We start from the raw sequence: 17,262 nt of genomic DNA, 5'->3' as shown, positions 1-17,262 counted from the left end.
CGGACACATGGTCAGTGTATTGATAACTGTTTTTTTTGTGGCTCTGTGGGTGGGATAAGAGAAAATTAGATTTTTTTTTTATCTTTTCTGGTTTATAATTTTTATAGGGCCAATACTCTCATTTGGTTTTGCTGGCGGCCTTTGATTGTATTGATGATACTAAGCTTGTGAAGCAGATAATCATATCAGTAAGTAACTCTTGATAGTCTCCAATTTAAGTTAATTAGTGTACTAGCTGTGGGCATCTAGTTTGATTTGCTGTATATAAAGATTTGCCTATGCTTTCTATCTGTATTTTCTGTTACCTTTTAGTTATCTCAGGTAAGTCACATTTTGGAGGTTTGCTCTATTCTTGTGAAATCATATTTGTAAGTTCATATTAATACTGTTTTAAGGTTAAAAACTGGTTAAATGTATGTTTGACACTTATTTTGGATTTGGGCAGCAGGGTTTTTTAGACACTATAAGATAACTAAAAAATGAGCAGAACCTTGTTTAGATTTGATCAGAAGTCAGTTTGTGTGGTATGATAATCTTGTTTAATACCCTGTCCCTGTGAACAAACTGCCTCTGCACAGTTAATCTCTAATAAACACAGTCGTTGTGCTCATTAGAGCTTTCATGAAGAGCTTTTGAGAATCAGATTAAAAGTTACTGCTCATGTTAAAATACAAACTTCCTTTTTACATTTCAGCAGTGTAGTCCACCAATCTAGTGTAGTGACCATGAAGTGGTAATGGTTGAATATAGGTCATTTGCCTGTAACATGGCTTTCAGAAAAACTGAGCTGTCCTCTTGGAAAAATTATGCCAGAGTATTTCTTTCTTTGTTCCTTTTTCTGAATGCTTTATTCTGTGGTCCTCTTTTTTCTTCCTTTCCTTCTGGTACACTGTGGTGTTGAGTATTGGTAGAGATTACAAGAGTGGGGATAGGAAATGACCACAGTGTTAGCATTGCCCAAACTTGGAAATGTTTTGAAAACTACATAATTTATATAGATATAGTCATTCATCTGAGGATTAACCACCCTTTGTGCTTGGTATATATGAATGGGGCCCTTGGAGAAGTCTTGTTGATAAATGGTACTGTCAGTGGAGAAAAAAGTATATCAGCTTATGGAAGGGAAGATCTGTTCTTTTTAGATGCCAGCTGTAGATCCTAGTGTATGTGAGTTTCTCATGCCCTTGCTGTCATTTTCCAACTTTGTGTTTGACTATTTGAAGATGTGACGACTTCCCTTGGGGTAGGATTGTGGGAAGAAGCAAGTTGGCAAGACTTTGATGTCACAGACTGAGTATTTTGACATGTTCCTTGTGACTTTATTAACCTTTAGACTCCAATCAATAATGATTGTTTTTTCTTCTCATGACAGAGATGTGAAACCATAGAATTGGCTGATAAATAAAGTTGTTTCACAAAAATGGAAATGGACTGGGCTATTCAAAGTTCGCTTTTGTGTAATATTTTCATGACAACTACAATTTGCATAACTGTTTCAAATGGATTTCAAGAGAAACCAAACTTTCTTCACAACTTGCCAAAATTGTCTGTTAAGTTAATCTCCAGAAATTTATTCTACTTAAAGCTGCTTTTGAGTTTTAATTCCTGTGCTTATCAGTTGGATTCCCACAGATATTTAACCAGCATTCCTAATGACTCTTACTTAAGGCAGCTTTCCCTGAATGGCCTGATTTGTGGGTCTCTTGCCTCTAAGTGACAAATGCTCAAGGGGTTCTCTATGTCCTTAAACTACGTAGCTAGTGATAAAAGTCTTGAATGTTAATTGCTCTTGCGTTTTTTTTTTCCCACCCATCCACCGCAGAACCTGCCGCAGTGTACAGTGCTTTTGAAAACTAAGAAAGCCTGGTGTTGCTAAGCACTGTATGCAGGAAACCTGGACTTCCCTAAACATCAGATTAAAATTATAGCCTGGTCAGCTGAGCCTTCAGCCTTTCAAAATGGCTACAAATTGCTCTTCACCTACTTTAGTTTCTGAAATAAACTTATTCATAAAGTTTGATCCAGTTTACCCTGAAGTCTTTGGTGTGATGCAGCTGGTTTGACAGTAGTGCTCCCAGGGAAGGTGATAAGTAGATTTACTAGTTGTTTGAGGGTAAATACAGTAATGATGCATATTTTAAAATGTATCTTTAAAATGCTTAGCCTCCTGCTATCTGGCATAAAAAAGTAAAATCTGAAAAATATAGTTTAAGCCTTTAACGTATCCATCCCTAATCCTCTAACCCCCTACCCACTATAATGAATTTAGTATTAATTACTCATAAATATACCTGTGTCCAATCACTACATGTACTCTGTATGTATGTATGTATGTATATCTTCATATTTAAAAATTCTACATAATTGATATCAGTATGTTTCTTTAACTTGCTATTTTCATTTGACTTGATGAGATTCATCATCAGAGGTCAGCAAGCTTTTTTGGTAAAGAGCCACATAATTATTTTGGGTTTTATAGGCCATTTATGGTCTCTGTCTCATAATCCGGTTCTTTTGTTTCTGCTTTTTAGTACCTCTTTAAAGTGTCAGTACCATTCTTAGCTTGCAGGATGTACAGAAATAGAGTGTAGGATGGATTTGACCTATGAAGTATAATTTGCCCACCTTTGTCCTAAGTCATTTATTTTTCAATACCAAGTATTTACCGTATTAATATGTTGCAATTTTTAAATTTTCCCATGTTTAATTTTTTAATAGTTTTATAAACTTATTTATTTCTTAGTAAATTTTGCTATTCCAAATAATCCTGTGAACAATGATGTGTATTTTTTTATGGATACATTAAAAAATTTCTGAGGCATCTGCTTAGCAGAATTGCTGGGTTGCCAGCAATGTTGCACATGTTTATTGAGAGTCGTGTGTCTGTTTTCCTTTGTGTGTGTGTGTGTGTGTGTGTGTGTGCCAGGAATTGAACTCAGGGCCTTGTACTTGCCAGGCAGGTGCTGTGCTACTGTGCTGTATCCCTGGCCCTGTGTCTGTTTTCTTTGTCAGCCACTCTCAAACCTATTGCATTATGCAGTCTTTATAAAAATAGCCAATAAAGCTTGGCTTTGCTAAACATTCTCTTTAAAATAACTGGATTTCTTGAAATGTTGGGTTGAAACTATAGCTTGGTAATTGTTTCTCTTGTTTTCTGGTAAGAGCAATCTCCGTAGTATTCCCTGATCTCCCATCCAGATCCAAGCCGTTTGTATCCTCTCAGGCCCCACTGTCTTTGTCTTTGCCTTTCCCATCTACTCATTTGGTGGTTAATTGCGATCTGATACAGATCACATAGGCTCAGAAACATCCATTGACCAGGCAGGTAAATGAGTGAGGCCAGCCAGGCAGGAGACGAGAGGGGCGGAGTCATAGGGGCTGCAGAGGGCCGCTGGTCCAGGTGGCCACCGCTCACCTCCAGTCTAGCAGTGTGATGGACCATCCCACTTTTTTTTTTTCTTTTAAATTGAGGCAAAACACACATAATATAAATAAATAACACGCGCCATCCTAACCAGTTTTTAGTGTACGGTCAGGTAGTGTTAAATATACTTATATTGCGCAACCAGTCTCCGGATAACTTTTTCTTGAAAACTGAAACCCTGCACCCATTAAATTAGACTTGCTAGTTTTTTGAGTGCAGCCAAAAAGTGGGCCCTGGAATAAAATCACCATATTTTAAAGGGAAACACTCCACAGCCTGGCTGGTGATTCAGGCTGCCCCAGCACTTCCCTTGGTGTTCATTATTTAAATCTCTGATATTTTTAACTTTCCATTAACTTTCCTGGCTTTCCTGGTACAGATTTTAGCTGCTTATAGCTAAAAAGGTTTGATTTCTTTTTGTTCCATGGATTGTGTATACCACTGGCTCAGTTCTCAGTAACTTATATTGCTTTTTGCATTTCTGTGCTCCATGGAAAATGTGTATATGCTCTAATTCTGCTTCCGGTACGCATCTTTGATTCTGACCGTTACCCTTCGTCTAAAGGAGGATTGGTGAAACAAGAGTGCCAAGGAGTCTGGCAAGGGCTGAACACTAGAAAGTCAAAACTGGCCAAGACTGGAGATGTTTGTAGCTCAGTGGTAGAGTACTGGCTTAGTACGTACAAGACTGGGTTTGATCCCCAGCACCCCATAAGTAAATAAATAGGCAAGCAAATGTACTTTAAAAATAAAAAAAGTGACCAACGAAGTCTTCAGGAAGGACATCTTTTGTTCTTTCCATGTTTTCCTTCTGCTCACATGCCTGCTTCATAATATAAGAAATTACAACAAATGGTCCTTTATGTGATTTTCTTTTGTTCTTACAAGGGGTAAGCTAAGCCAAACTTAAAATTAAAATTGAGTTCACATTGTTGGCATTTTCTCTCTTGTGAGGGTGAGGACTTCTGATTCCACCAGTTCTACTTATCTCTAGTTGAGGATGCTGCGTAGTGAAAGGTGTGTAGTAAGTATAACAGTTTGTAGTTGCAGTGTACATTCTCTGATTTGCTTAGGGTAATAGCACATAGTCAAGCAGGTGTATCATTTCCTTTTACAGATACGGGAATTGATGTGCAGAGAGGTTAGAGGATTTGCCAAAAGCTACACTTTTAAAACTCCAGAGACCAAATTTAGCACAAAATCAGCTGTGACTTAGCTGTCTTTTAATTATTTGTATGCAAAGGGAATTGTTAACACTCTCCAGATGATAGTCTAGAGATTTCTTTCCTCTTTCTTTGTAAACCAAGCTAAAGAGGGTAATACCCCATCATATAAGAGCACTTGTATACTGTTTTCTTTATATTTTTCAAAGATTTATAATTTCATTGGGAGGGGAAACCTGGGATGAAAGTGAGATGGAGGAAAGTTAAATACCACATTTTTAGGTAAGCATTTTTGAGTTACATGAAAGTGTTTGTAAGCTTTGCATACTTTTAAAAAAACTTCAAGCATATTTGCAAACCAGGTTAATTTGGGGACTAAATCCTTCAATACAGTTATGCATAGATTTTGTGCATATAGTAAACTTGTAGTATTTTATGTTAAAAAGCAATGTCTGTTTAAGACGTGTGCTAGATTTGTCCCTCGGTGTGCAAAGCCTAGGGGACCACATCACTGGCTTTCCTCTCTGTACACCAAGAAAAGCATTCTCATTAAAAATAAGTAATAGGCATTGTAGTTCACTGTGTAGTCCTGGTTTTGAGTGTACTACATTTCAGTGTCATTTTCATAGGAAAGCAAAGGGTGCTTTTTTTTTTTTTTTTAATACTATGGAAAATGGTCAGACTTAGTGAACATTCTCACCTCTTTCGATAAATTAACAGAATAAATAACAAATAAAAACATCTGTCCTCTTTGAGCTGAAGTTTAAAATAGGTACCTAAAGATATACCAAGGGTCCCCCAGTATATCAGCAGCTAAGCTTCTCATAACATAATGAACCCATTCTGGACTTGTTAACTTAAGGATTATAAAAAAGCTCTCTATCCTGTTATAAATTCTGTATGCTTTTTGTCCTGTCTTCCCTTTTATATTACTGAAATTTTAAGTTCATTTTCCCTAGATGGTTAAAATTACATAACTATTTTGAGGTGTTACATCTATTGGATCTATTCTGGAAAATTTTATATTTTATGTGGGAATCATTATGGTGGGTTCATAAACTCCAGAAGTAGACCTGAGTAGGGATTGGAGTCATGGAAAGACAGGGTCATGTGAAGATCATTTAACTCATTTAACATAATAGATGTACCACTCTCAGCCTCTGTTCCTCGTAAACTTTTATTTATTTATTTATTTATTTATTGGTTTTTCTCTGGTACCGGGAATCTAACTTACGACCTTGCGCACTTGCCAGGCAGGCGCTGTGCCACTGAGCTAAATCCCCAGCCTCCCTCGTAAACTCTTAACAAGTGATAGCTACTATTAATACTGATCAGAATTACATACATTCTACAAACAGTGATGGAGGCTTTGGATTTTAAAAAGAGAAACATGAAACTGGGCACAGTGGCACACACCCATAATCCCAGCACTCTGCAGAACTGAGAAAAGAGGATCACAAGTTAGACCCTGTCTCAAAACTATAAACAGAAGAAAAAAAAGGATAGGGATATAGCGAAGGCCCCAGGTTCATTCCAAAAACTACAAGGGTGGGATTGGGGCACGTGGTGATCTGGACAGTTGCATCTGCTGTGGGATCTTGGATTTGGAAGCGTTGTCATCCCATGGTTGATGACTAACTTAATTTTTAGCTTGGTTCCCTGCATTAAAATTACTAATCTTACCATAATAGACTTTTTGAAGAAGAAGAGGCCCAGCTGTCATCTCATAGAGTTCCTTTCCTTTAGAGGAACTTGTGTGTTCTCTTGGAAAGAGCCTAGTTTCAAAGTCAGGGAACCAAGGCTAGTCAGCCCTGCTTCTGATAGGTCACACCTCTGGCAAGGTGCCTATCTCCTCTCTGTTGCCTCCTCGGTAAACCTGGTGAGTTGAACTGAACTCTTCCTGAGTCAGTTCTAAAGGGCTCAGTCAGTTCTAAAGGGTTTATGGGTTTAGAAACAAGTGTATTCGATATTTATAAAGTTTGTGGTAAGAAATGGGACTCTAGGGGGTGATGATTTTTCTTTGCACTTCTCTTGACAGTAGCTCTCTGCCTTTGAAAACATCAGCTTGTATAGATAGACCAACTTTGCTTTTATTACTTAAATTCAGACCACTAGAAAGGAGGGTCCTGTTCTTGAGTATGTTGGTTGAGAATGTCATACAGGACCTCTGTTTTGTAACTGTTCAGAAGAATCTTCCTGGAGGTTCTCCACCTTCTGTTCTTGTTTTTTACTGCGGTCATTAAACACCTCTCATTTCCTAGGGATAAGCGACCTAACTTTTTAAGAGTCTTTGTCTACTTGTTCCATTTAATAGACGTCCTTAATCTCGCTCACGTCCCTCAGCAGGGACTTCCAAGAGGCACGGTTGTCTTCAAGGCTGATGTTAACCGCTACTCAGTGAGCCCAGCAAATGCTGTCCCTGAGACTAGTGGCCTAAGAAATACTGGTTGTAGTGAATGGTGATTTCTCCCTGAAATATTCTTCAGGTCCTTGAGCTAGGTTAGTTAACATAAATGGCTTGCTTCGTAATACTAGTCACAGCAGAATATTGACTGTGCTCCAAATATAAATCTCTCCATGCATTAATGAGACAATTTGAAAACTAACTCCACATTTGCCATTAAGTGCACTGGGGAGTTAAATGTATCGTATTCATTATCATTCTAGTTCCAGCTGTACTTTAGGAATATAGGTAATGATTCATGTTTGTTTATAATTTATAGGAAATTATCAGTTCCTTGTCTAGCATAGTCAATGACAAATATGGAAGGAAGGTCTTGTTGTACTTACTGAGCCCCAGAGACCCTGCGCATACAGTACGAGAAATCATTGAAGTCCTGCAAAAAGGAGATGGAAATGCACACAGGTAAAAGTCTCGGATTGCTCGTTAATTCTTTTCTTTTTCTTCTTCTTGTTCATTAATTCTGAGTAGCACCCGCTTGCAGAAATCTACTCACATAGGCATACTGTTTCTTGACATCTCTACAGCTTCTCAAAAGATGAATTCTACTTTTTAGGTCATCAGTTTTGACAGATTTTTAAAGTTGTTACATTAAACGAAAATACAGGTATCATGCCAAATGACCTCTGAGTACCTGGCACATAGATGGCATTCCGGTGTGGAGCTTACCATGTATTCAGTACCGTGGAGAATAGAGTTCCTAAAGAACTCTAAACGTGTGTCAGCTTATGAGATGAAGGGTTGTTGTTTGACCTTATATTGGTTTGGTTTAGCTTTCGGGGGGGGGGGGTTTATTGTTGTTGTTTTGTATTGCACGAAGCGGGCTTTATCGAATGCTTGTACTGTGTCAGGCATTACTCAGATTCAGGTTGCAAACACGAAAAGCAACACCCTCAGATCGCCTGCTGACTGTGTGCTCAACAGAAATATAAGTTACAACAGGGTGTGATGTAAAGTTACAGAAGGGTGTGAGAAGCTCCCGAGGTTTTGTGACACTCAGATCACTCTATGTCCTTTGCCATTTATTTTACCTGACTACCTCATTCAACATTTTCCCACAGTAAGAAAGACACAGAGATCCGCCGTCGCGAGCTCTTAGAAGCCATTTCTCCATCTTTGTTAAACTACCTGCAAAGAAATGCCCAAGAGATGGTGCTAGATAAGTCTGCGTGTGTTTTGGTGTCTGACATTCTGGGATCCGCCACTGGAGATGTTCAGCCTGCCATGGATGCCATTGCCACCCTGGCAGCAGCAGAGCTACACCCTGGGGGCAAGGATGGAAAGGTAGCGTGCTGCTGAAAGACAGGAAAGCTGCAAGGGCTTTAAAAACTCCAGCCAGCAAGATGTCACTACAGGAAGTTTTAACAATAATTATCCCAATTTACCTCATGCCAAGAGTACATTTTGTTTTTGGGGCGGGTTTTGTTGGGGGGGGAAGGAGGTTGTTGTTGTCGTTACTGGGAACTGAACTTAGGACCTCTGTTTTGCCAGGCAGGCTCCGTGCCATTGAGCTATGTCCCCATCCAATGGTACTTTTTAAAATTGTGAATTCAAAATGCCACCCATTGTATCACTTGTGTTTCTCAAAAGTGTGCAGTTACTCGGTATTATCTACAGAGTAAAGACACACTGTCACTGTGTCTTTTTTGTCAATGACTGACCCCGTGACACCTTTCCAGAGTATTCCATACCCTTTTGTTTTTGTTCTGAATTTGCTGTGGGTGCTTCCTCCTCCAACCCGATTGCTGCCCCATTTCTCCATTTCCCTGTGCTGTCTGCAGAAAGCTGCGCTCACCTGACACCCCCAGAGTCCTCTGTGAAGCCTTCCCTAAGTTCTCTTCAAACAGATTCTTGCTCATTCTAATCTCTCCTGCCTCTCATTTGAGCCTAGTGTTCTGCATTGCATTTTAAAGTCACTGACGCATGCACTCACGATATGTGAAAGGCGGGGCCGGCACTGCCCTGCCAGTCATTTGAAGGGCACAGCATTTAAATACGCAAATAATTGCTAGTATTGAAAGGAAAGCTATGAAAGACAACGCCAGGCTCTGTGGGATTGTGTAAGAACAGTGCAGTTGAGCCCGGAAAGATGAGTAGCTCAGTGAAGAATGATAGAAAGCTCCGGGCTGAGGGAGCAGCGTGAGCTTCTGTTCTGGAGAAGGTGGGAGTGGGGCGTGTTAGAGAAGAAAAGGCTGGGGTTGGACCAGCAAGCAAAGGGAAAAGAAGGCCGAGGGCGGATCACCAGGACCCTCATCCCACATGGGTTGTGAGCTCCCAAGCTCCCAGTAACACTGTGGGGATCCCTGTCTTCAGAGGCAGTGGCCTCTACTTTCATTGAGTTTCACAAAAGCGTTTGTCTCAGTCTCACAGTCGCCTTTCGGTACTATCCCTAGAATACAGTTCGAGGGTATGAAATAAGGTGTTCAAGTTTATGCCTTTCACACATTAATCAAAACTATAACCTGCTCTGAATGCCTCAAAGGTGCTCATACCTGAAATGACAGGCTCCCTGTCCTAAGGATGGAATCCGTTGGAGAGGCCCGTGCAAACAACGTGTTACAGTGCAGTAATACCTGACTTGTGGTCCTGATCCAGACTTTAGTACTATGGATGGTGTATGCTTTGGCAACAATCACTAGGCTGCCTCATGGTAGCGTTTAGGTGATTAGTAATCCTAAGAAAAGCAGAGGACTGCTGCTCCAGATCCCGCTCCGCTGGCTCGCTGTCCTTCCTCTTCTCCCATCTGTGTAGCTTTGACTGTTAACAGTCGCCACACAACACAACACAGTACTGTTCACAACCTCAGCCCTTGTCTCTGCATCTGAGTCCCCGCAAGAGCAGTGAGGCTTCTCCTGGGACTAGGAAGAAGGCTCCAGGCAGCTTTCTTGATATCTTACTGGCCAGAACTGAGTCGCTTCTACTTCTGGACCAGTCTCTGGCAGAAATAACCGGAGAAGTAGGGCTGTTTGAGATCAGTCAGGATGTATCCCCTGAGAGCAGCAAAGGATATTTAGAGAAGGGGGTGGAAGGGGCAGGGTGTGAGCAGGGAGGAAAGCTGAGGCTGGCAAGGTGCTGTTGAGTTAATAGCTGAGACCTTTTCCCCAGCAGCCATTGTCTGTTACTCATCTTGAGTCCCCTGTAACCCACTGGGCACTTGAAAATGTTTCGCACCAACATGTGTTTGGTTCTGAATAAGAGTGATGCGAGGTAGCGCGTGTTCAGGGTGCTTCTGAGGTGCAGGGTTGGGAAAGAGAAGTGTGCTTGGGCCTTAGAGAAGCCCTGACCCCTGCCCTTCTAGAGCAGATCATGAAGTGAGAGATGAACGCGCAGTGAAAGTTTCTCTGTCAGGGGGCTGTGCCCGTTGTGTCTCATCCTTGGGGAGTGCAGACCTCCCAGGTGCTATGGGAATCGTTGGTGTGGCCCTTGAGAAGGAATGGTATTGACCTGCGCAGCTCTTCCCTGGCCTGCTCATCAGGTAGTTTGGTAAAACGTATTTTAAAATTCAGCATTAAATTTTAATATTTCTGCTGTAGTGTTCTGCCCGGAAGGTTTATTTGTTCCTCAGAACTGCATGTTACCATGGGAAACAGGGCCAGCATGATTGGAGGTGAGGAGTGTGGTGGTGCTGATCAGCCTGGAACCCCTGAAGCCTCGTCTGCGCTTCCGTGCTGGAGCTGTACCCTCTTGCATAACCCTGTTCATGTCAGCGCGGGGAGCAGCGGGGATCTCTGGCCCCTCTAGATAGGAGCGGTATTCTAAGGATGTTTATAGCATTGTGGAGCCGAAACCCCATTGTGTCTTTGATCTGCACGTGGTGATGTAGATTAAATTTGGCTCGAGGCCCGGATGTGACCAGGTTTTAGAATTAACATATTCTTGATCCCTCGCAGCTTCATGTTGCGGAACATCCTGCGGGACATCTAGTTCTCAAGTGGCTACTGGAGCAAGATGAAAAGATGAAGGAAAGTGGAAGAGAAGGTAGGCTGTGCATTTTGACTTTCTCTTATGTCTGAAGCAGAATCTTTGTCATTCTTGGCATCCCGGGACTTTACACTGGCCATGTAAGTTCGCATGAAGCTTGTCAAATGTTTAGAAAAGAATCTGTGAGGAATTACTTAGTCATTGCTAGTAATGCTTCTTCTAGAAACTTCTGTCCAAGTCATTATTTCTTGCCCACCCTCCCTCACTCCTCTCTTCTCTGCTTCTTCAGAATTTCAGGCCAAACTAGGTCAGTGCCCTGCAATGCTGTTCTGTTTCCTGAGGATGGTACGGCATTATCCCTAGTTGAAAGGCATGATTTTTATGTCTAGTTTTGATGAAAGAGTAAGCAAAAGAAAATTATCCCCATCAGAGAATTTTGGACGGTTGCCTGTTTATTTGGCAGTGAAATCCATGTGAGTGAAGACAAGCCGGTCCTTGGCACTTCCTGGCTTTCTGTAAGCCTTACAGCTGCTCTGTAGGAACTGAGCTGTAAAGAGGAGGACCGCCTCTTTTCTGACTGGAATTGCATACCATTCCCTTTTTTGTCCTGTCTGTTTTTGTTCCTGAATTCAGACTCCGTCTGGTGTGTAAGCCTCTAAGGAGAGTTCCCCCACTCAGCACAGTTTGGACTGTTACTGTGGCGGGAAGGACGACAGCCCGGGGGTTTACTCAAGGCAAGCTGCATTTCAGTGGCCACTCAGTATGGGAGTAGAGCTGTCGCTTCTCACCTTACCTTTAAGAATAGGCTAATTTTCACTGCAAAAAAAAATTTTATGTATATGTAAAAGAGGATGCTTGTAATATTGAAAGAAAATAAAGTACTGTAACACCTTTTTCATTATCAAAGAAGTTCTTGCAAACTTGAGTTGATGCCAGAGAAGTTGTCAAAGTCCAAGGAATGGTCAAGTGGTTTTTCTGTCTCCTAATGGAAATGTGCTCAGAGCCCTAAAATATGCGCATCTGGGCCTCATGTGTTTGTCTTTTTCATCTCGCACTAAATGGGTGTGTCTGGCAGTTTTGATTATCTGTTGCTGTGTAGGAAGCCACCTCAAAACTTAGAAGTTTTCAAAACAGAGTCAGAGTTTGGTATAGCTTGCCTCTGCTCTGCTTTTCTGGCATTGCCTAATAGACGTATGTGTAGGACAGGAGACAGGGTAGTTATGTTTGGAAAACACGAATTGCTTTACTGACTTACCTGTCACCCTTTAAGCAGGTGCCGTGAAAGGCTGGTAAGCTATAGGCCCATGGCTGTCCCTACATTTGGGTATCTTTGAAAGAATTGTGCAGGCAACCGAACCCAGCTCGTTGCTGTGAGGATAGGTTATCCCTTCTGTCCCTGCCATAATCCTAGCTATTAGAATTTCTTCTTAGTCTAACAGTGGGCTACACTAGATGGCACAGCGAGTGAGTCATCCCAAGACCTTGGAGTCAGAAGTACTAAATAAGATGAGTGGTATTTTTGACGTGTGGCTATCTAAGCATTGTCGGGAGAAATTGCCAAGAAAAAGCTCAAGTATTTAATCTTCAGTCGCTGTGTTCATGGCACCTTCTGGGTAAGCATTCCCTACGAGGGAAGACTTGGTTTCAGCCAAAGTGCTGCTATCAAACATTTACTTTCTAAATAACTTTCAGATAAAGGTCAAATCACTCAATACTGCAAACATGACCAAATAAGCATTCTTTAAGAATTCGTTTTTCTTGAGTATTTACCAGTAACCCTAGCTTAGGGTTTGAGTTAGAATTAAAAGAAATGTCTGTACTGACACATTTTATAAACTGGCACTGGAATTTTCAGTGTTAAGGGAGGTTGAGTAAAAAGTCTTGTTATTAGCTTTTTTTATTAAAAAGTACTCGCAAGCTTAAGGGTACTGTGAAAGGTTACTGAGTCCCAGTGTATTTTACAGGTTGTTTTGCAAGAACACTCGTAGAACATGTTGGTATGAAGAACCTGAAGTCCTGGGCCAGTGTCAATCGGGGCGCTATTGTTCTTTCCAGGTATGTGCAGTGTGCATCTTCCTGTGCAAGGGAACTGTCCTGCTACCCACACGTCTGCACCTGTATTCCTCAGTTCTAGGGTCTGTTCCCAGAGGCCTGATACTGCTTTCATTACACCAAAGAACAGCAAATGACAGCTTTTTCAGTTTGTCCTTAGGATTTCTTTTACACTGCCATCTTCTGGATATCAAAGTTCACAAATTTGTGGCACTTGTAATACATACTGATTTAACTATTTATGATTTTGACAAAACTATCTTTTTTGTTGTTGTCATTTTTATACTGGGCCCATGTCTAACTCAAAGACATTCTATCACGGAGCTATATCCCCAACTCTTGTGTGTGTGTATGTGTGTTTTAAGGCAGGGTTACTTGCTGGTTATCCAGGCTTGGCTTGCACTTGTGATCCTCTTACCTCAGCCTCCATAAGTGCTAGGATTATATGCATGCAGTATGCAGGTCGTGTCCCAGTGAAAACCTTGAGAGTGCTGTTTTTTAAGTCATGCCCAACTTTACATGCAGTTTTCTTTTTTGTGGACTCCAAAAGGATTACACAATCATTTGTTACAGTAATTTATGTGCTAGTTGTTTGTTTCTAACTTAAAATGAGAGAAAACTGATGATGTGCAAATCGAGGCCCATCTTGTATATTGTTCTCTGGACTTGGTAGCATTGCGTTTGTAGTTTACAGGTCATTAAAATTTCTGCATTTTATGAGCAGATGAAACCCTTCTGTTAAGCACATTCACTTTATAAGAGTTGTGTGTTGATGTGAAGCAATCACTGTTGACTGATGTGTACCGAGGTTTTGGAAAACATACATTAGTATGTTTTGCATTTCTCACCATATTTTACTTGAATTTGCTATGCAATTGAACTGTGTTGTTCCGTCAGTTTAAATATTTCTTCAATATATAATTTGATCTAGTGCATGTATGATCAGAAACAACACACAATAACATTTATATCTCCCAGTAGATCAGTATCTCCAAATATTTGGATACTATCAAAATGATAGTTGTTTATTTCTCATTAAAGTTAGTTCATTTTCCAGTTCATGTTGAACAGTCAGAGTTCATTAACTGAAACATGAAGTTTTTTGTTAGGAATTTCTTTACCAGGCGTTTGAAATGTTAACACCTACTGACACCTTCTTTCATTACACTCAATTAAGTAGAAATTTCAGTGATAAAATTAATTTATAAAGGTGCTCATCAATCAGAGTCCTTGGGCAAATGTCAAAAATAAAGATATCCCAGGTTATTTTGGAGCAGGTGAGGAACATATGAAATACTTGAGGTCCTAAATGGAAATTGAACGAGATATAACTTCACAGTGCAATAATCGTTTTGTTTGGTTTCTAAACATTGTGAGGAGTTTGACTTAGTTGGTAAAGTTCCCTGCTTGTTTATGTTTTACTTAAAACTCATGGGAGTTTGGGGGAAGTTTTTGATGTTGTGTGTTCTCTTCCTGAGTTTTTTTATACCAACTTGAAAAGCAATTTTGGTGGAAAGACAAAAGCAACTTTGTATACTAGCTAAAAAGTAACTCAGGGAAGCAGAATTCTCTAGTATCTAAAAACACTGGCTCTGGATAGACTGCTACATTCCTACCCCACCTCATTGTGTAGCCTTAAGAAAATTAGTGATGTTTTTCCTATATTTCTTGGTTGGAAAATAAGGTTAATAATAATCCTAAAGTTGTCATGAAAACTGTGCATGTAAAATTTCTCTCATTACATCTGACATGCTCGATAAGTATTAACTTGCATTGGTGTTACCCATTATGTAGCTGTATTTATCCAAGTTGTAAAAAATAAAAACTGAGCCACAAAGCTGTTTAAGGAGCACTTTGCTTTTTGACTTTTTTAGCCTTCTGGGTAGCAGGTTGTGCTGTCACTTGGCCCCTGGAAGAATGGAATGCTACCAGGTGCCAGTTGACATGCTGTCTGTTGACATAATGGAAGTTATTAGGACTGGGGACATCTGAAAGTACCAGATGATTTCCTTCTAAATATGATTCAGACATCATCATTTACGTGTGGTCCTGAGGAAGTAGGGAGAGACAGGAAAGTCAGTCCTGATATTATGTAGTCAGGTGACCATGACCAAGTCTTATTTAAAGAGCAATGGGGTGCTCTTCCCGGTCTGCAGGATTCTGTTCACTTTGGTGTTGGAGTGCTCCAGCAAGGTTGTAGAAAGCAGAGGCTGGGATTTTTTGGTTCAATGTTATTGTCATCTCTGGCTTTAGACACAAGACCATTGAGCTTCTGAAATCAACACTGTGAGGCCCGGGAGTGTGGCTCAGTAATCTTAGTATGTATGAGACCCTGGGTTCAAATCCCGTACCAAAACCAAACAAGCCTTTGAGGGAGAAGATGAGTCCTGTTTTTAATTTCATTCTGCAAATCAGGAAACAGTCCTACAGAATTTAAATAGCATCTTCTTGGTTGTGTAGCCATTTAGTAAGGGAGAAATTTCAAACCCAGTCAGTGATTCTTGAAGATAAAACCCACTCCCATCTTCGTCTGCGTGCTGTAGATAGAGCGTTCAGGAAGTGACTATCAGCATTCACGCTCCCCACCTTGCCTCTTCGTGCATGTTCACTTGGGTTGAGTCAGCTCTGTTAACGGGTTTACAGTCTAGACAGGGAAGGAAAGATAAAGAGTGGAGGTAGAATAATTTTAATGCAGGATATAATTAAGTCCTAAGATAAAGGTAATAAAGTCTGCTTACGTAACTCTACCTTCAAGGTTATAAACTTTTTTATATGGTTTTAGAATATTTAGAATATATAGAATATATGGTAGCCCACCCCATTCATCTGGTGAATAAAAAAAAAAAAATACTGCATATAGTTACAGGGCTTGACTCGCAATTAGTGTATTCTTTCATACTGCGGGTACAATAGCATTGTAGGTTATCTAGGGTTTCTATGAAATTTAATTTTTGTTAATTTTTTTCTTCTCTTCCTCAGCCTTCTACAGAGTGCTGACCAAGAGGTTGCAAATAAAGTCAAAGCTGGACTGAAAAGCCTGATTCCCACATTGGAAAAAAACAAAAACACCAGCAAAGGAATAGAAACTCTACTTGAAAAACTGACCTCATAGGTGGGAACAGTTAAGAACAAAATGGAATCATTTTTCCCACTCTCTGTCCATTTTTCCCACTGCAGAAAAGCAGGGTGAGGGGCCACCTCACTGGTAACTTGGGAGCTCTATACATGTGTGTTTTTTCATGAGAACCAATTATATATAAAATTATATAAAATGGTCTTTTCTTTTTTAACCTAGCTATCTCCTTTATTACTGTAATAGACCAAAGTGTGAGACAGTACTGTTGATGGTTCAGCTTGGTGGAACTACATGTGTATGAAGGATTGTTGGATGAATTGGTTACAAGTAAAGACACCTTCAGTGAACAGTAGTCAGAGAAGGTGTCCTGGGGGAGGGGGATCATGAAAGGACCATCCTGCCAAGGGAAGGCAGGATACGGAAAAGAAGAGCCAGGGAGAGTCCTTGGTGGGAGTAGCAAGTGGGAATGAATGGTTTTTAGCTGAACTTCAGAAAGCCTTGGGGGATATCCTGCATTTCTAGCTGTTGCGTGGATCGAGTTCCATGTCAGGTATTTTTTTGGATACCCACTAAAGTAATGTGTATACGTCGAGGAAAATGTGCTGGGTGAATTGGAGGATCACAGTGGGTAGGATCAGGATCACTGGGAACAGTTCTCCTCCCTGGATTTGAGGGTTCCAAGTAAATGGCTCCTCGTGATGAGACACTTCTTAAAATAGTCAAAGCTTTATAGATGGGGCTCAGGGTGGGTAACTCGGTGCTAAAGCACACTTAGCTAGCATGTGTGAGGCTCTGGGTTCCATTTTTAGCACCACAAAAAAAAAAAATGAAAGAGAGCCTATAGAGAGTTTGCATAAACTTGTTACTGTGCAGGAGCTTGCAGGTGGGATATTAGAAGGGTTGGTAGATCAGGTGGGCCCACTTAGCCATGCTGCTTTTGTGACAGATCCTCCGAGCGTTCTGATGTCACTGGACACCTGCTCAGGTCTGTCACTGCACTTGGGCCCGTGAGAGAATTCGCTGGGCCTTTCCTGTCCAGACTGCAGGCTTGCAGGACTCCTCCCAGTGTAAAGCTACTGGGACTGCACCACCTGCTGTCCTACCAGGGCGCACTGAGCTCTTCCCAGAGAGCAAACACCCGAGACGTACTTGTAACTTACCATGC

General features: G+C 40.8%; 1 protein-coding gene across 3 annotated transcripts in view; it reads left to right on the top strand.

The window, feature by feature from the left end:
• Kiaa0020 (KIAA0020 ortholog) overlaps positions 1–16,311 on the top strand; it is a 37,006-nt gene extending 20,695 nt beyond the window's left edge. For all 3 annotated transcript variants that reach the window (XM_013516375.1, XM_005388614.2, XM_005388615.2), the window contains 6 exons: positions 108–188; positions 7,311–7,453; positions 8,110–8,332; positions 10,939–11,026; positions 12,934–13,024; positions 16,001–16,311. In XM_013516375.1, the coding sequence (XP_013371829.1) occupies positions 108–188; positions 7,311–7,453; positions 8,110–8,332; positions 10,939–11,026; positions 12,934–13,024; positions 16,001–16,133 (759 nt within the window). In that variant the 3' untranslated portion in view covers positions 16,134–16,311. The remainder of the gene's footprint in view (positions 1–107; positions 189–7,310; positions 7,454–8,109; positions 8,333–10,938; positions 11,027–12,933; positions 13,025–16,000) is intronic.
• Positions 16,312–17,262: the final 951 nt, after the last annotated feature.

The sequence above is a fragment of the Chinchilla lanigera genome, unplaced genomic scaffold, assembly GCF_000276665.1.
Source record: "Chinchilla lanigera isolate Chin_1 unplaced genomic scaffold, ChiLan1.0 scaffold00033, whole genome shotgun sequence".
NCBI classification, from domain to species: Eukaryota; Metazoa; Chordata; class Mammalia; order Rodentia; family Chinchillidae; genus Chinchilla; species Chinchilla lanigera.
The sequence above is the reverse complement of the archived record's forward strand: the minus strand, read 5'-3'. Positions and strand labels throughout refer to the sequence as shown.